This window comes from Strigops habroptila, chromosome 14 (assembly GCF_004027225.2).
Source record: "Strigops habroptila isolate Jane chromosome 14, bStrHab1.2.pri, whole genome shotgun sequence".
NCBI lineage: Eukaryota > Metazoa > Chordata > Aves > Psittaciformes > Psittacidae > Strigops > Strigops habroptila.
In genome coordinates, this window is record NC_044290.2 from 9,850,797 (window position 1) to 9,874,447 (window position 23,651).

The 23,651-nt window shown below is 40.3% G+C and overlaps 1 protein-coding gene across 6 annotated transcripts in view; it reads left to right on the forward strand.

The window, feature by feature from the left end:
• Positions 1-23,651, forward strand: part of CEP112 (centrosomal protein 112) — a 188,272-nt gene that overhangs the window by 110,246 nt on the left and 54,375 nt on the right. For all 6 annotated transcript variants that reach the window (XR_003994412.1, XR_003994413.1, XM_030506576.2 and 3 more), the window contains 2 exons: positions 5,228-5,290; positions 9,432-9,581. Coding sequence is in view for 4 of the 6 variants with exons in the window: in XM_030506576.2 (XP_030362436.1) it covers positions 5,228-5,290; positions 9,432-9,581 (213 nt within the window). In the remaining 2 variants the exon portion in view is untranslated. The remainder of the gene's footprint in view (positions 1-5,227; positions 5,291-9,431; positions 9,582-23,651) is intronic.

Below are 23,651 nucleotides of genomic sequence, written 5' to 3' on the forward strand. Positions count from 1 at the left end.
TTCTGTCATTCATTTTCAAAACCCTTGAAGTCATTTGCTCCTTGGCTAATTATTCTGTTAACATCATTTTGGATATTGAACTATTTTTAATGGTCTTTTGGGTGGCTCAAATTACATATTTGAACTGGTATGCTGTTCTCTCTGTCACACAGAGATTCAGCTTTCCATCTGGTATCTGGTTGGTGGGGAGAGCGGTAGAAAGAGCAAGATATGGCATAGGGAGTCCCCCACTGTTGGTATTAGAGGTATATGAGGAAAATACATGTTTCAGGCTTTGAGGTCAAAATGAAATTTTTATGTACAATCAGATGAACTTAAAAGGTATTCTGCTAATCTCTGAAGTTTAAACAGATACTGTACAGAGCGGTTTAACGTGCTTAATAACAAAAATGGCTCCAGCTCGCCATCCTGAAGGTCATTTTCTTTTGACATCTGTCAAATTACACAATCTTGAATTTTGGTACAAAGCATAATGCTGTCAAACTTAAATAGAAATATTCCAGAATGCGGAGTGCTGTGTTGTTTTTTAAGGTAAATGGGCCCCATTTACATTAGTTCTTTGATGTTAAATTCTTTGCTGCACATCAGAGAACAGTTGCTTCTTCCCTGGAGCAAGTTTTCTTTCTTCTCCTTCCCTCACCCTTTGATTTTTTTTCCTCCTTCTTTTTTTCCTCCCAGTTTGCTTACACTTTTATCTAACTAATTATGGAGGATCAGCCTATGTATGGCCATCATTTAGGTAGTTGCAGGCATTTTGAAAGAATTACTCTTTCATAGCTAGTACCCTAAACAGATTTTTTAAAGCTGCTTTTGTATTAGTGAATTTGAATGTGCATATATATATGTGTGTGTGTATATATATATATATAAAAACCTGTAGTTTATGAGAGTTATGTTTATGGGGGTTTTGGTTTATGTATTGGGAGGTTGAAATCAAACTGAAACACCGCTAAGTCAGTCACAAACTGTAATTCATAGATAGAGGATTTCCCTATACATCTTTAACTCTCACAGATCTATCTGCATTTGGGTTGCAGGAATTAGTTTTCCTATTAATGATGTGCATAATTGCAATCTTAACTTTCCATCCAAAAATCACCATTCCAAAGCTGGAAGATACAGAGTCATAGAATCGTTTAGGTTGGAAAAGACCTATAAGATCATTGAGTCCAACTGTAAACCAGACACTGCCAAGTCCCACTAAACCATGTCCCTGTGCACAGATTTGGGCTGTTCCAGAAAATTCTCAACAGCTGCATTTTTGATAATCATTCCAGACGTCCTCAACGCCTTCATGGGTGTTGATGGAGGATGAAGTTGTCCGTGTGCCTGCCAACCCCACAGTGCAGCCAGAGCTACTGCTGACACCGTGCTGGTGAGCAGCCCCTGGGGCTCTTCAGGGCATGCAATCCATCAACTGGAATTAGAAAAGTCCCCTTTAATACATCATGTACCTTAAAAATAGCATATAAAAACTTTGCAATTCGGGTAGGACATGGCATGCTTTCATGGTGTGGTCCCATCATAGATCCTTCGCTCTTTTATTCTTAGCACTGCTGTTCTGTTTCATGAAAGGAAAAACTGAAGCTCAGCCCGTGTTAGAAGAGCAGCCACTAATTCAGATACCAGCGCTAAAACCAGCTTTAATATTCACATGAAATGTTTTGTTGAAGTCGGTGCAGTTTTGCTCAGCAACCACAATATGATGCTTTGAGGCTTGTTATAGAATTATAGTTGGTTTTTAAACCCAATTAACTGTAACAAGGACATAATCTTTTCAAAGCAAAAGTCCTCACTCTGTAATATAAAATAAGTGCATGTAAAATTGTCCTAATCAGATAATTCAACTAAAATATGTATTAACTTTGTGAAACTGAACAGAAGTTAATTTTTGAATCGGTGGAATTCCTCTATGGCTTATCCAATTTAAACCTTTTTATTCTAAAAATGGATGTTACAATTGATATTTCTGACAAGTTTTTGCCAAGTGTGAATTCCAACAGCTGCCTCTCGCACACGGAAAACTAGTTTAAGACCATTAACTCTATTTGCAGCGCTGCCCATCGCTATAAAAAGAGTTAGACTTTAATGAATACTGGCTGACCCTCCAAATGTTCACCTTCCAGTTGGATTCTTATTCATTATGTTTCTGAAATAGCATGTAACCTGCAAGTGAGGGAATGCCCTTAAAATAATACAGAAGCAGCTTGTACTTCATACAATGCATGAGTAGAGCAGGCTGTTATAAAAGGAAACTGCTGCTTGTGTACACCAGGCCATTTTGAACCTGCTCACTTGTCAAGATAAATGTAATATAAATCCTCTGTGATGTTCACAGTATGCAGCTATGTGTATTTACTTTGCTGTAAGTCATTCCTTCAAAAAAAGAAGGTAAAAAGGTGCTTTTTTGTGTGTAGCAGTGCTGTATGTGCCCCAGGGGAGGAGGTTTATGCCTCCCTAGGCTGCAAAGCAACAGCCTATAGGCAAGAGGTATTAAATTAGTTTAGTTGCAGGTTTTAAAAAGGGAAAAGTTTTATATGTCTGCAGTAAAAGAAGATGAGGGAAAAGAGTGTTCCTGTGCATCACCATGAATTAGATCTTCTCAGCTGACCAGTGTGCTGTAACTTGTATTAACTGCTCTTGCAGAGCTTCCCTGGTGCTACCTGTGCAGTCTGTGATGATGCAAGACCTGTGCGGTGTTACAGATCGGAGAGAAAAGCTGAAGTCAGCACAGGGCCATAGTTCTTGGTGCCACAGGGTCAGGATACAGCCAGTTTTAGACAGTTAGAGCTGGTCTAAATGCGTTGTCACCATCTCCAGTGGCAGCTTTGGTAGCTCAGTACTTCTGAAAGTCAGACCCCTCAAATAAAGATGTTTGAGACTGCAAGTGAATGTATCAATTTGTGGTTGTTTGATGACTAGGAGACAACTTATATCTGTTTTGCTGATTGGAATTTGTTAAAGGCAATATAAAGTGTCATCGTTGCCTTTAAATAAACTGGTAGGATATACTTTCTTTGCCTTCAGTTAGGACTAAACCACTGAAATTCAGCGTATCTTTCTTTTGGCTGGCCTCTGTCATGTCTATCAGAGGTCATCCTGGTTCTACTCAGTGTGAACAAACCATTCCCAATTTGTTTATAGAAGTTATGAGTGGTTTTTTATTATTTATTGGGATTTCTCCTATGGGTTCAGGAGGTTATAAAGCTGCTTCTATGAAAGATGAAGACTTTTACCCCAGGCAAGTTGAGTGAGAGCAGCTGTAATGTGATCTTCTTTGCAGTGCTTGCTGCCTGGATATCTCTCCCTTTCTGGGAGTAACAGCAATTTATAGTATTACTGTAATTTATATTTTTACTTTCTTTCCCTAAAGATAAACTGGCAGTTTCAGGCCCTTGATGATATGCAGTGGTGGTAAAACGTAATCTGAACCTAGACAATAGTGGAAGGAGTGTTAACATGGGTCAGCCTGAATACCAAGGGAAATGTAGCACACACACAGCTGTCTGGCATAACCTCTTCTGTGTTCCTGCTCTCTTTTCATTTATGCAGCCCCACAATATGCCCTTGCAGTGCCTGTGGCACACTTCACATGATAAATGTAGAAGTAGAATTTCATTTGGCTCGTGCTCCAGAATTCTCGTATATGCTGTTCTAAAACAATAAGTAGTGCCATTATCTCTATTTATAACAAAAACCAACCAAAACATGTGTTGTCAAAAACCATGCATAGACAGTTTTGATTGGGTTTGATTAACTGGGTTTGATAAGAATTGGTTTTGATTTTTAGTAGATTTCATAGTACCAACAAACAGATGACATCTGGACCTCAAAGAGCTTCATAATCTTGGAATTTGAAGGGATTCAAAACCTTAAATTGTAGTATCATTTACAGCTTTAAGATTATTTTTAACTGGCTGTAATATACTTATATTAAGCTGCACCATACAGAACTGCCTGGATTGCATAGGATGATTTGAGCCCTATCAACCTTGGTGGTGATTCACAAACACTCTCTGCAACTTTAAGCTCCTAAATTTATAGCCCAGTAAAATCAATAAGACTGTTTGCTTGACTGAAATCCCTGGTGTTTGCAGACATGGAGTTTCAGTCCTGCAGCTGGATCCAAGCAGGGTTCAGAGGCTTTATGGGGGTGTCCTTGGGTTTTGTGGTCCCCCAAAACACACACTGACACACGGGCAGCTGACGGAGCATGTGTTTGTGTGCTGGATGCTGTGCCATAAAACTAAGGACGACAGATCAAAGATTTGAACACGAGGTCAGATAGATTTTGAAAACTTAATCAGCTTAAATTTGCTTCAGAACTCAGCTTCGTAATACCCTGCCCCCCTCAGAAAATAGTTTTCTTAGATACCTGTCCTCAAATTTTAGAGCCAAGAACACGAGAGTGTTCAGCAGTTCATCCGAGGACAGTGTTTTGAGGCTGCTCTATCGATATAATACCATGGCATTTTGCAAGAAAAATACAAACCAGAGTTGTGCTCTGAAATGAAATTGAGTTTATTTTTTAATTATTAGTATTATTGAATTATTTCTGAAATGAAATTATTTGAGCTATTTTCCCCCAGCGTTATAGAAATATTTGCTCATTGGATTCCAATACAACAAAGCCGCCTTGTTTTCAGTTTGGCCTATTCTTTATCTTCGAGTTGTGAAAACAAATGCTAGGAGCAGGAACGAGCTGGACGTCCAGGAGCTCCCAGTTGGTACAGCTGCGTGATGGGTCGATTTTCAGTGCAATCACCACCTTTAAACAGGAAGGGACGTGCAATGGGACAAAAGGCAGTTGCAGGCACCAAGCTGAGACATGAAGTTGTGTCCTCCATGTCCTCGTGCCTGGGACTTTCTCCTTCCCTCTTCCCTGCATTCAGAAACAGTCACCCCAATAAACTCGTGTGTGTGTCGCCTCCTGCCACACATACACACTCACTTTTTTTTTTAATCTGCAGAAGTCTTTATGTTTTTCTAATAATTGGCAGCAGAGGTACAATTTCTCCCCTCTTTCAAGTGATGAATAGTTGGCCTGAGATCAAAGACAAGCCCTCGCGGTTTTTTGGCTGCCACAAAAGGGCGTTGGAATTGGCGCGGGTCCCAGCCGCTCCGCGATAGGCATGTGGATGAGGTGCCAAGCGGAGGGGTCGGTGGCAAGGTGTCTGTACACGTTCTTCATCTGAGCTAATCTGGTTGCCTTTTGTGTGCGTTTCAGGCAAACTGCCGGCTGAAGCAGGCTGAAAAGGAGTACGGTCAGAAGCTGGCTAAATCCTCGCAGGTAGGTGGCAAGAAGACAGGAACCTCAGGTGAATGAATTTGGTTTGGAAACTTGGTGAAAAGTGTAATTATTTCTGCTCTGAAATGTAGGTCTTTATAAAGAGAAGCCATAATCATTTCCCAATCCAGTGTCTGTCTTACAGATTTTAACCTTTCAAATAACACAGAGCATTAAAGCTGACTAGAAAATATAGGTGGTGGTTTTTTGAGTTCTAAATTTTATAGAATCATGGAATGGTTTGGCTTGGAAGGGACCTTAAAGCTCACCCAGCTCCAACCCCCTGCCGCAGGCAGGGACACCTTCCACTAGAGCAGGTTGCTCCAAGCCCCTGTGTCCAACCTGGCCTTGAACACTGCCAGGGATGGGGCAGCCACAGCTTCTCTGGGCACCCTGTGCCAGCGCCTCAGCACCCTCACAGGGAAGAGCTTCTGCCTCAGAGCTCATCTCAGTCTCCCCTCTGGCAGGTTAAAGCCATTCCCCTTGTCCTGTCCCTACAGGCCCTTGTCCAAAGCCCCTCCCCAGGTTTCTTGTAGCCCCTTTAGGCACTGGGAGCTGCTCTAAGGTGTCCCTGGAGCTGCTCTAAGGTGTCCCTGGAGCTTTCTCTTCTCCAGGCTGAACAAAGCTCTCTCAGCCTGTCTTCACAGGAGAGGTGCTCCAACCACCTACTTTTTCATCTCCTGAGCACTCAAGAGGTCTGAATCCTCCCTCAGTCAGCGGGAAGGTGAGATGCCATGTTAACCAGCTCATCTTGTAAAATCAGGAGCATTCAAACAACCAGGACTTGCATTTCGTGTTACAAGGTGGTGGTTGCCAGCACAGCCAATGGCAGGATGGCATTCCCAATTCTGCCATCTCTGTGTACATCATTGCTCCTAGGCCCTTCAGCATTTCTGCCCAAAATAGCACTTTGAAGAGTGTCAGTGTCCTGAAAGCAAAATGGGTTTGACATGAGTTGTTGTTCTTCAGAGTAGTCCTTTGAACATAGAAGATGAAAATGTGTGTTGAATTTACATATATACTTAAAAATGATAAGACAGGATGATTTTTAAATATTCCAGCTTTCAGTTTGATTGACAGGTAATACTGAAGTGTGAAAACTGATGGAGATGCAACCAGAAGTTAAGCTTTTAATAATAAGAAAATTGCCACAAGGTTTTATGTGGAGGTGTCATTCTTCTCATTCCTCCCAACCACAGCAGAATGCCTGCACTTGCAAAGTGTGTTTTCAGCAATAGTAATAATAGTCTAATAATACTCTTCAAAAATCAATAAAAACACTGCAAAGAATGGTGAGAGGCGTCTAAACCAGGCAGAAGTGATCAGTGAGACAATAACAAGAAACTGCAAACTTTACTGGTTTACCAACACTCAGAAATATTTTAAAACTCAAGATTTAAGCTTTTTGGCTACCTTTGAGTCTCACTCTCTGTAGCACTTGTCCAAATTGTGACTTTAGTTGTTTCACTGAAGGTTATTGGACTATTACCTCTTCACACTGAATTTTTTTCACTGCATTTATCAGAATTATTGGTAAATAAGTTTTTACATTATGTTTCCTGCACATGTATTTGCAGAATACAGAGAGATTCTGGAGTCTCTATCCTTGGATATACCCAAAACCTGACTGAGCAACCAGCTTTGGTGACCCTGCCTTGAGCTGGTCCCTTCCACCCTCACCAGTTTCATGATTCTGTGATACATCAGAGAGGATGCTCTCCTACATGCCTTTTAATAATTTATTGAGAGCCTTATTTAGAAAGAAAGAAAGAAAACCCAACACCCCCCATTTTTTTATCTTGCCACCTGAACCTGAATAGCAGAAAAATGATTCAGCTCAAAAAGTAACATTTAATGCATGCCAGACCTGAAGGAAGAGATCCCTTTCATTGCTGATTCTATTTTACCTCTTGTCATTGTCATTTTCATGCTGTCATGCCTAGTGAGTGTAATCAGTCAGCTTCTCTGTGCCAGACATAGTTTACTGTCAATACAAAAATGAGTCTTGGTCCATTTGTTAAAGAGAGATGGAATAGAAGCATTTAATAATTTAAGCCTTTCTGCATGTTTTAAACAAGGGCTGAGGGAAATTGCTCTAATTGTTACAGTGGCAACACCTTGGTGCTGTAGTGCAAGGTAATGACTATTTAACCTCAATGTCATAATGAATTTTGTCAGACTGAAATTTTTTGGCCTGTAGAATAGTCTCAAAAGGAAAAATGTTGAGACTTTCTTTTTTCTTTAAGCTAGGCATTGCTGTAGCTAACACACTGTTCTCTTTATTGGGGAGAGATGGCCTCCATGGCCAGAACTGGCATCCCTCCGCGCTTTCGGTGGCAGACACAACACATACATCATGTGTCAGGGCTATTTGGCACAATAAAGGAGTTTCACCCTGATGTCTGAATTTCTTTACTTTAGTGGGTTTGAATCAAACCTCTGAAGTTACTTGAACACAGGGGGTTTTGTAGCTCAGTATTAATAATAGGTCAATTGCAACTTTTCTTGTGGTCATGTTGCTGACAACATCTGTCTAATCTTACTCTCTGTGGCCTCTTGGAACATTCACTTTTAACACCCACACAGAGGAGAGATTTCAAGAAATTTCCTCTGAAGTTTATACAAAGTAAACAGATATTTTTTTCCTCTGAAAAGCCCTGCACAAAGCACATCTTTCTCCATCAATTCATGCTGAAATTCCCTCGCATGCATTGCAGAACTCCTGTGCGAGCCCCGGGTCTTAACCCAGTCAAACCTTTAAATCTCATTTTTTGTGTTATATTAAAGGGTTTGTCAGAGGTTTGCATGGCTTCAAGTTGTTATCTTAATATTTTATATGGTTTTATATGATCCTATAAGTGGTTACACACCAAAAAAGCCAAATTTATGCAAATTGTGTCAGCTGAATGCTGACCTAAATTGCAAAATCGGTGACACTGCTTAATTGTTCTTAAAGAGTGACACCTACCCAGATAATCTCTAAACTTTGGCACACTGATCTTATTAATAGCCTTGCTTTTAATCAGTGTATTGTATTAGTTACTATGTATTTGGTTTTAAAAAAGAAATGCAGAAATCTCCATGTAGGTTTTACTCTGTGTTACTCTCTTAGGTTTTCAGGTAGTAAAACAGAGAATTAAGTTTTCTGTAGAGTTTTAGTCACTCCTTTTTCCCTTCCTCAGTGATTTTCGTACCTTAATTTGTAACATCTTTCTTATTATGTTAGTCGTATCCTAGTAGTAGTTTTTAAACACCATTTTTTTCCCTAAATAACTGTGGCCTTAATCTATTTCAATGTTTCTCTACTAAAAAAGGAGGCCTTGCAAACACACAGGTCCGAGCACTCTGTAGTCCCTCCCTGAACTGCCCGTGTGCTGAAGTGTTTTTAGAATTAGGCTGTATTATGCTGCTACAGCAGCTTAACCTTAAGCTTGCATATATACATTAAAGTCAGTGACTCTCCCATATGTTTAAGTGCTTTGCTGGGTGATGACATGTCAGCATAAAATTCTGTAAATATGCCCAAAGGATCAGGTTTAGTTATGACTTTTCACAGTGATAAAAAAGGTGAAACAAGTACATTTCAACAAATCATGAGCGAATCATGTAAAAGGTCTGGTTTAAGGGTCCTGGACATTGAATCAGGTCCCCACTGTATTGCTAAGCAGAATATGTTCCTTTCAGCAGCTCAGAAGTTTTCACTATCAAGTTTAGATTTCACTGCAGCATGTAAATGCGGGGGTTTTTCTTCTCTCCAGTATCAAGTCTCAAGCTATAAAGTACCCAAACACCACAACCACCATGTGAATTTGCACTGCTGGTTTCAGTGCAGTGGCAGCCTGGAAACATGCTCTGTTTTGAAGATCACAGATGTGCTTTGTTCTCATGAGTAAATATTTGGAATGTCATAGTGGAAAACCCTTCCAAATATTTTGTGTTCAGCAATTTTTGTCATTTGCAGCTTTACTTCTAGTCCTTTTCTCTGCGTGGAATTTCATGCTTGCTAGTGTGTCATATGTTAATTTAAACTATTTAGCTTGCGCAGCAGAGTTTACCAATGCCATGCTTGTACTGAGCAGCATAAAAACATGCAAAATACATGCCTTTTACTGAAGAGAGATTTAGCATGCTGTTTTCTTTTTAGATCATAGCTGAACTTAAGACAACCATTTCCTCTCTGACAGAGGAGAGCAGCCGGCAGCAGCTTGCCGCAGAGCAGCGGCTCCAGGAAGTTGTACAAAAGTTTGAAGATAAGAAGCAGCAGCTGATTACAGATAATGACAGAGCAATCAAGGTAATCTGGGGATTTTAGTCACTGATGCTACTGGCTGTTTGAGTGTAATTAAAAGTTCTGCAGTGGGCAGATGAATGCAGGTATCGTTCCTGTTCTCACAGCGCACACTAATTCCATTCACTGGACCTTGACTTTGATGTATCTGATGACTCAGGCTCGCTTTCCTCTAGCTGATCATATGCCTGCATAAAACCTTTGGGTTTGGCGAGTCTAATCCATCCACTTCAGTCAAATACTTCAAACTTTCCTGTTCCCTTTCTTCTAATATTGACTCAGATATTTTAACATATTTTCAGCACCTTTATACGAGTGCTTTTAGTACTTGGCAAAAAGAGGTGAGAATAGGAGAGCCCACAGTATGGCACGGGCTTTAGCTTGGTTTTCACAAGACTTTCCTAACTTTCACGTTTAAGGTTGCAATGAAAGAAAGTATGTTCTTAGGTTCCGTTGAAAACTATGCAAAATCTGTGCTAGATATGAATGGAATAAAGTATTTGTCATTCACAACTTTTTTCCATTAGATTTCTGCATATTTTGCATCAGAGTTGCATTCTCTGGCCTTTGCCAAAGAAGGTTTAGGAGACTGTGGGTTCTGAGTATTTGAACTCTGCTCCTTGCTGCTTTGACATCTTGATTCAAAGCGACTGCAGAGAATCCCACCTGCAGAAGCAAGCAGAATCATTTTTAAACACTTTTCCTTTCAGACTAATAAAGAGCAATGGAAAAAGTTAAAACTATGCAATCTGCTAGGGCTGACAACAAAAGCACTTCATTAAAAGTTGTGTAGAAGAAGGAATTTCCTTTTTTTTTCTTAGGAAAGCCATTTACTAGTACCAAACAAAGAATGATGTTGTTAAATCCAGAAACTCATGGAAAAATGAACTCCTATAGTTATTCTAACTTTCTATGCTGAAAAGAAATGATGGATTTTTTATATGCTGGAACCATCTGATGTTCAATTATGATGCAGTTAGTGTTGTCCTCTATATGTGAATGATTTGCATAACGAAATTAGGTTGACATTTCTATCTCATCATCTGCAGAGTGTTGTTCTTCCTTTCTTTCATACACTGTTTAATGATTTTTTTCCTTAAGGAAGATGTCTGCCTTTATTTGTGTGTTTGTTGAGGAACTGAATTTTCTTTCTGATCATTCTTTAGTTTCTTCTGTCAAGGGTATATCCATATCAATGTTGGCTATAATCTGTTCTCCAAATTGAATCACCAGAGGTGGGTTTTATTATCACTAGGCTCTGCAAATAGAGCATAGTTTAATCATATTGTTTTGGGATACAGGTGAATTTTTGCCACTTGGGAATATGGACTCTTTGTAGTTCTACACTTTTCCAGTGGCCATCTAGATACACAGAAACCCTGAGGCAGGGGAAAAGTCTTCAATGTAGTCAGAAATGTTCTGTAATTCAAGCTACCGTGCAGGATATCTTCTAGAGTTATATATTTGAAAAAACATGGTTTAGGCCATTTACCAGCTTTTTTCTTAGCACCTGGTCCAAATCCTGCTGTTGAATTTATGGATTCACTTAAGCCAAGTTATGTTCGGTGGAAATAATTCAGCTGTTGGTAACAACAGTTCTTGACCACTAAGGATTATAAGTTGTATGAAGTCCTTCTCCATATAAATCTGTGTTATAAACTTCATTTTGATGTTATTGCTTCACAATGTAACAAAATACATAAAAACCACAGGGGAATTCTGCACAGGGTTTCTGAGCAGTGTCCCAGAGTCTTTAGCACTGGGGCTGCAATTATGTTTTGTTGGATTTGGTCAACTTGGGGACAAAGTTACAGGAACTGTTATCCTTGGAGTTCTTGAACTTTGCTTAGTATCACTGCTATTGTACTTCTAAAAAATACTCAATTGAAACCACTGATTTAATGGAATTTACTGAAAGCCAGATACTCAAAGAGAAAATTCTTAGGAAGGTAAACTGCTGTGAATACTTCTGGAAACAGAAAGAGGTGGTTTTAATATTCAATCACTTTGTATTTTTAAGAACCACACATCCTTCTAGATGAGCATGTGCAGAAATGCTTTGCTTTTTATTAGCTTGGGGCAAAAACCATACGTTTTGGTGGAAGTGAAATCCTAGATGTGCTGGAGATGGGGAACAGCATCTATCCTAGGGCAAGCTGAAGACCTTGGGGGGTGATTAAAGACATTCTAAAAACAAAGTAACTCTTAATCTAGCATAAGCCTTTGAGTAGACTTAATATGGTAGAACCTATTGAAAAGACTATCGTTAAAATATGGGCATTTGCTAAATATAACATTGATTTAAACTAACATTGAGGAACACATTGCAATTTCCTTTCTATGGTATTGAGTGACTTCCTGTAAGACCTTCCAATTATTATTTCCTTTCAAAGGGAGAAATACACTTTTACAGAACCCAAGTAGCTCTCCAAGAAATTTTGGATGTAGTCAGTAAAGTGATATCCAGATGTGGATGCCATAACACATGATTTTGATGTCAATTCCATTTTCTGACTCGCTTTGCTAGTTGGAGATTTCTACATTGTTATTTCACAGTTGTATCTAGCTCCTTGATGTTGAGTATTTTTTAAAAGTAGTGTCTTAAACAGTAGTGAAAAAGAACAAAAGAAACTTTTAAGAACATTCTGCTGCTTTTGACAACCTAAAAACCCAATCTGAGCAACCCTTTCTTGGTTTTGGATGGCCTCATTTTGGGTCAGTTTGAGGCAAACGCTTGCAGTACTTGGCATTCTGTGTTACGCTGTGATTTATCTGGCCTAAAGGCAAGTCAGACTTTGTGCTGTCAGAGTCATAAAATCAGGATAAAATTTTGGCTTGTTGCATTCCTTTCATGTGGGTTATAAGGTAACCAGTTGGAACGCCATGGAGTTGCGATGTCTAATAGCAAAGAGCTGAGCAACAGTGGTCTGACACAGCGCTGAGCAACTGATGGACTCCTGTCATTGCCTTTCCTCTGCTGTTGAGTTTGAGCCTGTTGGGATTACGACACTGTTGGCATAGAATAATCCCCAAAACACAGCTCACCCTTCAGTAGATATCTTTGCTTTGAACTTACCAGGACTTGTATTCTTTGGAGCGGAGTACAAGGACACTGGAATTGGCCTGGCATGGGGCAAATCCAGCAAAGCTCACCTGGTCTCTGTGCCATGCCTCTCCTGTGATGTGCTTACACTTCAAAGATCAGGAACCATTGGTTTAGACCATAGGATTAGTTGAGAGCACAATTATATTCATGCCCTGCAGATGCTTGGAAAAGCTGCTTAAATTGCCATGTCTGTTAACCCATTTGTGATGCTTCAGACTGAGGTTTCAGAAGGCACCCTCCAGTCAGGGTTTGGGTGCTGAATTCCTCCAAATGCAGTGCAGGAGCTATGCTGGTCATTGAGGTGTAATATAAACTTATTAAGGTTAAATTTAAGTGTTCTGGCATCCCAGTAGCAATCTAGCCACAACAACCCGGAGCTCAACACAAATGGTCAGAGCATTTACCTCATAGTGCTGCTACTTTGGGCAGTGGTTGCTGGCTGGACTTGGCACTAGCATAAGGCTGATTGAATTGTAGAGATACCTTGAGGTTGTTTATGAAATCCCAGCCTTAGGATTTTTATTTATTTTTATGAAATCCTTTTGGATTCTGGGATTTAAAGTGCAAAACAGTTCCTGGGATTGGAGCTGCAAAACATGTTCAGAGCATTTTAATATAGAAGTTGATGGCCAAGTGGGGACTCCACATCAAAAAGTAGATTCTGGAAAGAAATGGATGATGGAGAGCATGCAGTGACAAACCCACAACAGAAAAGGGAGAAAATGATGCTTTTTTGCCAGAGGAACCACATTTGTTGTTTGGCTCTTATTCCAGATCCTAGGATTCTCTTATATCCCCTGAATTAACACCAAAATTTCATTAGCAAAGCATGGTTTAAAGATGACATATTTCAACACTTTGTGTGTCAGCCAGCTTATGATGAGACTAATTCTGTTAATAAATAAGACTTAAAAGATTTCTAGGAAAGAATGTCATATAATAATGTTCCATTTTGTGTGAACAATTTTGAAACAGTTGGTTTTTCTTTGTCATGTTTAAAAATGTTGAAAGGGGAGAAAAAAAATCAGAAGTGTATTTTATAGCCAGAGCAGAACAAAGGAGAAAACTTCTGGTTTTAAGTTGTCTGGGCCTATGTGTGCATTGAGTGTTCTCAACATTATCATGTATTGTTAGATGCTGTTGTATCTTGGAGCAAAAAGATCATTTCCTCTGTGCAAAGGTTGGACTGGAGGTTTTAGCAACACAGTGAGATTTCTTGATGCGACTATAACAAAATCCTTACCCTGCAGTAGTTGGGCTTGGATCAGTCCTTGTGTGGGGCCTTTATTTCCTTTTATTCTGGAATACTGTTTCCACAGGGGAGGTTTCACTGATATCCCTCTATTTTGGCATGTTATAAAGAGAGCACACGGTATCTTGGGCTTGCTGCTCTTAGCACCCGTCTGCCACCCAGCCCACCTCTCCAGTCTGCCCATGTCCTGCTGCACCAGGGCCACATGCCTGGCCATGTGTCCTTCTTGTTTGGTTTGCATTATCCTCCTCCCTTCATGTTTGGTTCCTGCTAAAAGTAAAACAAATTATTTTAAACCTTGGGATGTTTTAAAGCATTCAGAACATTTCTTTAAGGGCACCTCATATCTTTGTTTCCAGAAAGTAGTTGTCAAAATATACTGATGGTATTTACAAACATCTCTAAAATGCAGTGAAAAAGCTAAGTTTGTATGTAGTTATATTTCATTATCAACCACGTTTATTAGCAAATTCCATTTGTAATTACAAATAATATTTTGTATTAAAAGAACAAGCATGTCAGAGCTATGGGAACATTAACTGACTATAGTCCTGCAGAAATATTTAGTCTATTGTCCTCAAAATACCTTTTGGAACACCACCATCATACTTTGCAATAGCCAACATTGGGTTTAGCAAGCACTAAATAATTTTAATTTGTTGGGTTTTGGGGCCAAACAGTAACAAAAGTTTGCAGTGCTGTTGTTTGGAGTGATTTTGGAGGTGACATCACCCAGTGTTAAAGCCACGTCTAACAAGGACACTTGCAGTCTTGTCAGACCCTTTTGATGAAGCTGGGCAGGTTCAGTGCTTTACCTGGTTGGTGATGCTGCTGACAAGTTTCCAATCCATGGCAAGTAAAGGGGGAACAATTTACATGTTCAGCATTTTCTCTGTATTTCAATCACAAAGACGGTAATGGTTACTTGGAAGGCGATGACCATGTGTTACTGATAGCACTGAGGACATTCATTAGGGGAAAAAGCCCTGAAAGCTTTAGTGTAAGCTAAAAATTAAAATCTAAAATGTAGGGTAAAGTGAAGACATATGTTATGTCAAGGATGTTTTGTTAAGTGAGTCTTCACTTGCTCTCTTCTCCAGCATACATTGATTCAGTAGGATTTAGCTGTTATGATCTAGGCTACTGTTGAATAGCTGCACAATAGACTTTTGTCAATAAGACCCACATAATGTATAAGCTTTTTTTAATATTTTATTGTATTTTTTATTTTAACTTGGCTGAAGGTGAGGGGTTTTTTTTTTTTAGCTAACAGTGCCTGTAAAAAGGAGGTCAGCATTGCACTGTTGAAGCTGACACTGACTCATGTCTTACAAGACATCTGGTCAGAACATGCATTACTGTTTGTGATGGTTCAATGGCCACAGACATGCCGGATTCTGTCAGTCATTGAAGATCTTCAGAGCTCTGTGTGTGTCACACAGTTCTCCGGGGGGCTCTCAAATCCATCTGATTGCCTTTGTGGCTAAACATTACCATGATAAACCATTTGGCATGGTGAAGTAAAGAGTTTTAAGGGACCATCTTGATGTTAAATACATGGAGTCATTTTTCATGGATCTCTATTTCTTTGTCGCTGACTTTAGTCTATAATAATACTAATAACTCTGCAGTGCCTTTTATTAGTGGGGAATTACAAGGCACCAACATTTGTACCTTAGCATTGTAAAGCAGGCATGAAGATTTACCAGGCAAATAACATTATCTTGCTCATAATTTGCTATATTCTGTTTGATCAGCAAAGGAAGTCGTGTCTTCCAGAAGAATAGGTAAATCAAATATGGTCTTTTCTGGTTTTGCTTTCTCTTTTACATGGGGTCCAAACTCTGAGGCACCTGTTTTTCATGGTCTTTGTTTATATGAATACTAGTTTCACCCAAATTCTGTCTGTTAGAGAAATGAGGGTTTAGCCCCAAGCTTTTCAGCTGCGCTCATGCCCTGTCTCTTGATTCCATTATGTGGTTATCTTTCAAAAGCTCTATTGGCACATTCATTATAAATGATAATGAAAATAGGCTGATTTCCCTGTTCAGGTTAGATAAATATTGATCACAACTGAAATGCTGGGTTTAAAAAGCCCTCTCTCCCTTTCAAAATCATATCTCTCTGTTGCCACAGAAATTATTTCATTGTCTGCAGCATAGTACCTTCTCTTCAGAATTACAAGGTTTCAGATGTTTGGCCAATCAGGCAATCCAAGTGGCTGAGCATCTGTAAGTACTTTATAATATCTTTGACATGCTTTGTGAGACAAAGAATTGAGTCATCTTTTTTTTTCCTGCAGCAAGCTTTGCACTCTGGCGTTTTTCTTGACTTTTCATGTCTCAACACATTGAAGAACTTACCATGGCCAACAGCAAAATCATACTTACAAGTTTTATAAAAGACTAGAACTAGTGCTTGCCTAGTCCTCTGAACTGCAGGCCAGATTTGTCTGGCAGGTTTTAGAGTTTGTATTTTCACTTTTTCCCACATTGTCTTTGTTGTCCTCAGTGTTTTGCTTTCCCTCCAGAAGGCACTTTGCAGCATAACAAAATCTCAAATCTTATACAGCTAAGCTATCAGTTTATTGTAATGAAGTGGACTGCACTGATTTTGCACTGGAAAAATGGTGAAAAAGAATTCAAAAGAAGCCATAAAATTCACTGCTTTTTAACTGGCAAGACAGGAGTAATAACACTGAGTGGGGTCCAAAGCGATGAGGAAAGTACAGAGAAAACACTCTTAGTAGTAACTGTAAGTAATGCAGGCATAAGCCTACACAGCTAATAAAGAAGGGCAGACAATGTTTATAACTATGATAGAAGAACATGGAAATTGGCTTTTTTAAGGCTGCTGTGATGGTTACAGTTTACTGTTGCATTTCAAAGGTGTTTTACTCTCCAAAGAGCACAGGGACTTTTATGTGGAGGAGAAAGTGGTGCTTGGAAAGGCAGAGCTGGGGAGATACCCAGCAGTTACGAGGCAGACTGCCTGGGAGGAAGAGCCTGTGCTCCAAAGTCTGGGACTTTACTGGAGAGGGGCAAGAAAAGATAAAGATAAAACCAAGTTTCTAATGTCCTCCAAACACAGGGCATCTGTAAAACAGTCTGTGCATAGGACTGTGTAGACTTTCCAAGGGTTGTTCTTTGTTCCAGTTCCAGTGAGTTCCTGGAACACAGCCTCCTTCCCTGCTCCTGGAACAGCCTTGACTGCAGGGCTTCTCCAGCCGTGTAGGTGGAAACACAATATGTGTGAACTATATATTCAACCAACAAAAGATTGCCGGAGAAAATGACATCTTCAAAGCAAACCTTTCGTAGTCCACAAACATTTATTACTCTGTAGTAAAGATTTTTAAAGCTTGGCACAGTAACACAAGTGCTGGGTTTGGCAAATAGAGATTTAGGGATGTGGACCTGGTCTACTTATCAACATGTATTTCCCTTAGATATCTATCTTATGCCACAGCTCATCCCAAATAGCATCAGATTGCTCAAGCCCACACAATTTCCAGTATTTGTGTAAACCTTTTATTTGCAAAACTGTATGTTCTAATATAGGTTGCTTTTGATTTTGTACTGTTCATGGTTCTGGCTGCTCCAGGGCTATCAGCAGGAGAGAGTCACTGAGGATTTCAGCTTTATGCATTAAAATGCTCTTGCCAAACTGAGTGTTGACTTTAGAAATCTTCAGATTCCATTTCGAATTTTCGGCTGGCTCTCCTGCTTTCTGTGTAACTGAAACTCAAGCAGATCAAATATCAGAGTGTTTTTTACAAAACGACTGGCTAACACTTTCTGAATGGCAGATCACAGTGAAATAGAAATATCTTTGTTAAACTTCCCATTTTCATGATAGTTGGGCTTTTCTTAAGTGTAACGAGAGAAACCTGGTGAATCCAATAGCTGAACAGGGTAACTACCAATATTTAAAGGCAGGGTAGCAGTAGAATCAAGTGGTCAGTAGCACTCTTAGTTTTGAGAAGGCATTGCCTTTATTTTCTCTAATTAGAGTGGGGTTTTTTTCCATACAAAATGAAAATACCAATTGTTTCCTTAGCATGAAAAGATTAGTTACAAAGAGCTACTAAAGGAAAGCAGCCAAAGCTGCCATATTTCTGCCACTTTCTTGCGTCAGTGGAGTTGAGAAGAAAGGAACTTCCCAAGTTCCAGTACTGTACTTGAAAAGGAAAAAAGTATGCGGTGACTTTTATCTGTGTATTCAGTAGATCAGATGGCAAACTCCCCCAGACAGCCTAGCAGGGGAGCAGCTTCTGCTTTTCTCAGTAAGCCCCAAGTGGTGTGAAGCAGCACCAAGTACGACATCAAAAGCTACAAATATGCATCGAGTGTAAAGTTTGGGGGTTTCAAAACCTCTGTCTAATTAGCACAACTTGTATGTTGGTGAGTTCTGGCTCTGACTTTCTCATAGTTGCATGCTCAGCAGAAGTGGCTTTGCCGTCACACAACTTTGTGTAAGTAGTTAAACCTACTAATACTATGACCAAACCTGACCCTTTGGATCCTTGATACAACCCTATCCTGTTTCCTTCTAGCATCAATTGCCCCATTGTGCCCAGCTAGAAAATGTGAGGTTTAGCTGTTAGCCAAATTTTTTCTAGAAGAACAAGATCATTTTAATTGACTGTTATTATCAGCCGGTTCTTGTGGTTTGATGTGGATTCCAGATGAAGCAGTTCATCTGCTTGGAGAATGCGTAGGCACTAATATAATAACCTCAGTCAGTTTTCGGAGGCCTCCATCCTAAGGGAAATGGGTTTGACTTGCCCTTCAGTGGAAATTTAGTGTACTGTTGGCAGCCAAATTAGCACTAGAGACCAGAAACAGAAGAAATTGTATTCTTGTATCTCATGCTTTGCTCCTTTTCCCATCAAATCTGTATTGTAGACATTTCCCATTAGGCCCAGTACACCTTGCTGCCGTGCAGTTCAAGGGCACCATCTCTGTGTTCATTTAGTACATGTGTACATAAGAAGGTGAAAAACTAGGTGAGTTTCATTGAAAATATCTGTTCTTCTTTGAGCCTTTTGCACATGGATTCTGTGCTTAATGTGCACACTCCATCTGCACTGGAGTTTGGGATGCCTTCCCTAGGAATGTTCGTTGTTGCTGATTCATGCACCATGAATACTGTGTTGATTCTTATCATTGATGAACAGGATTTGATACAGTAAATATTTTATTTGTTTATCCTTGAGAACACGCATGAAGAACACTGAGGACTTGAAGCTGAAGCTTACAGGGAAAAGTGGGAACTTCAAGGCTGAAGCTTTTTCTTAAGCTCTTCTGTGCAGGCATCAAGGTTTGTATCTTTGGCCTCTTCAGAAAGCCTGAGATCCTCCAGTGAGGAGATTATTTTATGGAGCAAAAAGAGTTCTCCTGTTTTCTTCTTCAGGGGTCTGTCTATGAAATTTATTCTCAGGAAACTGAAGTAAGTGTTGCCTACAGGACAAAATTAAGGACTCCAAATGAACTTCTTGGCAGCATCCCCTTCAAAACTGCCAGATAAGAGGACTGGAAGAGCAGTAAAGCAGAGATTAGTCAAGCACAACAAAAACCTTACTCCTCTGACACAACCACTTTTTAACTTCTTCTGTTACTAAAACTGTCTCTGCTTATTTTTAGTTCAAGCTTTCACAGTACTGAAGTCAATAACTTCAGTTAAGTCAATATGTTAATGATTATGAAACCAAATCCTTCGGCACTGATGCATGTTCATGGATGAATCTAATCTCTGATACAACACAGTTATCTGCAGTGTGGTGAAGATGCCTGTTGGAACTGCCTTCACCAGCTTGGCCAGCCAACCAGGAGACCCAAAATTTGCACTTTTAATGTTGAATATTTCTCCTGGATTTGGCACCTAAAGAGAAGTATATCCTCAGTGAAAACCCCAGATTGCCAATTATGAAGAATTCATTAAGATCTGCTGAAGTTCAAAGCAAAAAGGCCAGTTCCTCACAGGTCAGGGCAGCTCTTTTAATGGTTCCTGCTTTGCCTCCAGCAGCAGCTCATCTCCAGAACCTGTTTATTTTTCTGCCAGGCCTGTTGGCAGGTGAATAGAGTCACATCAGATCACCCCATGAGTATTTTTATGCCGGAAACCTATGCCCTGGATATGCCATTTTCCTGGCCCAGCATGACATGAGATCATGGGTTTCAAACCTGTCCATGTTGGCCTTAGAAGACAAAACATGCAATGCACCATTCACTTCCCTTTTTGAGACCTGTGGTGAAGTCACAGCTCAGTTTTGCTCTGGGGTTTGCTCTCTTACAGTTTAGACCATCACAAAGGATTAATGCTTGCTGCGTGGGGAGGAAGGAGAGCATCACTTAATCATGTCTTGAAAACAAATCAGATCCTTTGTGAAACAAAAATGATTGAATGCAAGTTCTTCTAGAAAGAGATCAGGGGAAAACAAACCAGACCGTTTTCCTGGGAAATAATTAGTTAGGACATGTCAGCACCAGAGCTGCATCCAGATACACTGTGGTTTAGGAAAGCACAGCATTTGTGCTCTTGCCAAATGGGCAGCAGCGCTAGTCCAGAATTCATCCGGGCTCCTGAGAGTCACTGTCTCAGGAGTGCAACATTTTAATACCAGTAGAAGGTTGCACTAGCTCTGTGTGAGAACTGCTGAAAAGTGGTTAAATCCTGAAGTGCTGTAACACTTCCCTTTGTATTTTCTACACAACCGCTCCGGGACTGCCAGGGCTACCCGTGTGTGGCACCATGGTCCCGCTTGGCCTTTTTATTCCTTGCCAGTGTGACTCTCTCCTCACCCATCACCCACCCTTACCGGAGGAGCCATGGGAAGAGGATGTGCTTATCCGGGATGGTGCCCGCGGGCGAGTGCCCGATCCATCGCACCCGCGCCGGGAGCCCCGGGCGCTCTCCATGCTGCTGCTCTTCCAAGTTTATTATGTAAGAGAGGGTGAAAGTACAAACCAGAGAAAACTAAACATGAAAAGTGAGTTTGTTTGCTTCCCGAGGAGCTGGGGAGTGGCAGAATGAAACTGCATAAATAAATATTGAGGCTACCAAAGGTTAGATACCTGCAGGAACACCTGCACAATGGGACCAAGCCAGAACACTGCAGGCAGCTTGAAGGAGAAATCTAAGATGTGCATTGGCTCTCTCTGGCTTCAGGAAAAAAGCATTGCTTTTCTCGATACGGCTATATTTCAATTCCTTATATTTTTGTCCCTAATGTTAATGTCATTCGTATCCTTTACAGTTTTGCACTTGTAATTTGGCAAGGTAGAACAGCAATTACTGAAGGCTGTGTAACAGTTTGAATCATATCAGTGGATTTTAATTGTCTGCATACCTGGAAACACCTTTGACCACAGTTGTGTTCTAAGCTCCAAGGAGCAACTAATACTTGATGTCTTGTTTTCTTCCTCCTACCGGAATAACTCATCACTTCTACTTATGTTTGTGTCAATCTGAAAAGTGAGCAGGACACAGGAAAATGTGCAGTGATGGTGTCTTGGTGTGACCCCAGCCAGCAACTGAGCCCCACACAGCCACTCACTCACTCCCCAGTGCAATGGGGGAGAGAATCAGAGGGGTAAAAGTGAGAAAAACTCATGGGTTGAGATAAAGACAGTTTAATAGAGAAAGCAAAAGCCTTGCACATGAGCAAAGCAAAACGGGGAACCCATTCACCACTGCCCATGGACAGGCAGGTGTTCAGCCATCCCAGGCAAGCAGGGCTCCATCACGCGTGACAGTGACTGGGGAAGACAAACGCCATCGCTTTGAACACCCTTCCTTCCTCTTCTCCCAGCTTTATATGCCAAGCATGACATCATATGGTGTGGAATATCCCTGGGCTCAGCTATCCTGGCTGTGTCCCCTTCCAACTCCTCGTGCACCCCCAGCCTCACTGCTGGGGTGAGGAGCAGAAAGGCCTTGACTCTGTGTAGGCGCTGCTCAGCAATAGTGAAAACATCCCTGTGTTATCAGCACTGTTTCCAGCACAAATCCAAAACACAGCCCCACACCAGCTACTGTGAAGAAAATTAACTCTATCCCAGTCAAAACCAGCACAGTTGATGGGCAAAGGATAAAGTGAGGTTTTTGCTGTCCCTGTTAGCATTTATACATGCCTTAAGCATTAAATGCTGCTTTTTCCTTTTGGCTGTCCTCTAGCAGGTCTCCTCTCCATCCTGAATCATATGGAAATGTGCGTTTGCAAGTTGAGTTTGGCATTGCTGTGGACTCATTTGCTAGCACCTGCCTTTCATAATCCAGCCTCTGTGGTGTATGTGAGAAGGCTGCTATCCCTTCTCCTTTCTAACTTGCTGTTTGCGAAACCTGCCTCTGCAGAGGACAAGTTTATTTGTGCTGCCTTATCAGATCCTGAAACTAGATTGAGATTTATGCAACTTTACCAATACTGGAATTCTTAGTTCTTTCACTTACCCCATAGATTGTTTCTCCTGCAGTTTATGACTTGTTTTGTGATAAAGAAAGGTTTTGGAGTGTGCATAAGTAGCTGGAAAGCTCTGCTCTGTGCTGCGCAGGTCTAATGAGAGACATTCAGATGTAGCTGCGCAAATGAGAAACCGGTGGCGCTTCAGAACTCGATCTGTTTTCTGTTATTTTTAATGCTCTTGCATTTAAAAAATGTCATTCATATAAGAATATTTGGAACTACTTACATATAAAAAAACATAAGAGAAAATGAAAAGAGCCTGCCTTCCTTTTAGACGTGCCAAGCAGGTTTGGCAGCCATTCGCTTAGCACTGATCAGGAGTTCCTCAGCCAGTCAGACTCTTGTAGCATTTTCTACCTGTGCAGAAACATTCTCACCAAGCATTTCTGAAACCAGAAGACACTGACTGTATCATTTTTCTTGTTCAGAGCATTTTGGATGGTGACAGAAGTGTGTTGTGGATATCAAGATTTGACACTGGTCATTCAAAAGCCTGAATGTCCTGTAGAAGATAAACTCCTAAGCTTGTTTTGGTTTGGTTTGGCTCAAGGAGAATAGAAGTAGATGTGCTGGGTCAAACTGGAGTCCATCTGTCTTCTGGGACATGGTGTCTGTCATAACATCATACGATTAACTAGATCAGAAACATTCTGGGATGTTCTTATCAGTTATGTTAATGCGTCTTTTAAAAAGTATAAATCCAATGCTCTATAAAATAGATACTTGAAAAACAGTTTTGGTTTTCCTCAGGCTAGTGAGATTAGAGTTTCGTAATCTGTTTGACCAGCTGCAGAGGATGGTCTGTTTCATTTTGTCTTTTTAAGTAAATGAGCTTCATCTCAACATGATTAAAACAAAAAAAGAATCAAGCTTCAAAAATGCTCAGTTTTCACACATGCTTTTAGATAGGAGCAATAACATTGTCATGTCTCTTGCAAATGTAATTGGGTTGGAGGTCATTAAAGATTTTGAATGAAGGAATTTCTAAGTTTCCAAGTGAGCATCCTTCTGTGTCAAGAATCATCCCATTTTTGGCTTGCAGACATAACTTTAGAAGATATTTCTTTGCTTCTCTCACATCTCATGTATTGAGTGTGCAGGCACTGTAGAGTCAAGCTTGCTCTTGTTCAGTTCAAAAAGCAGTGGTTTCCCTTGTGAGTTAATATTGATGATTAAGGTTACTTTGAAAGGTATAAAGACATTGCTAGTATTCTTTTTGTGTGCATACGTGTAAAAGAATGTGTGTTCTTTTAT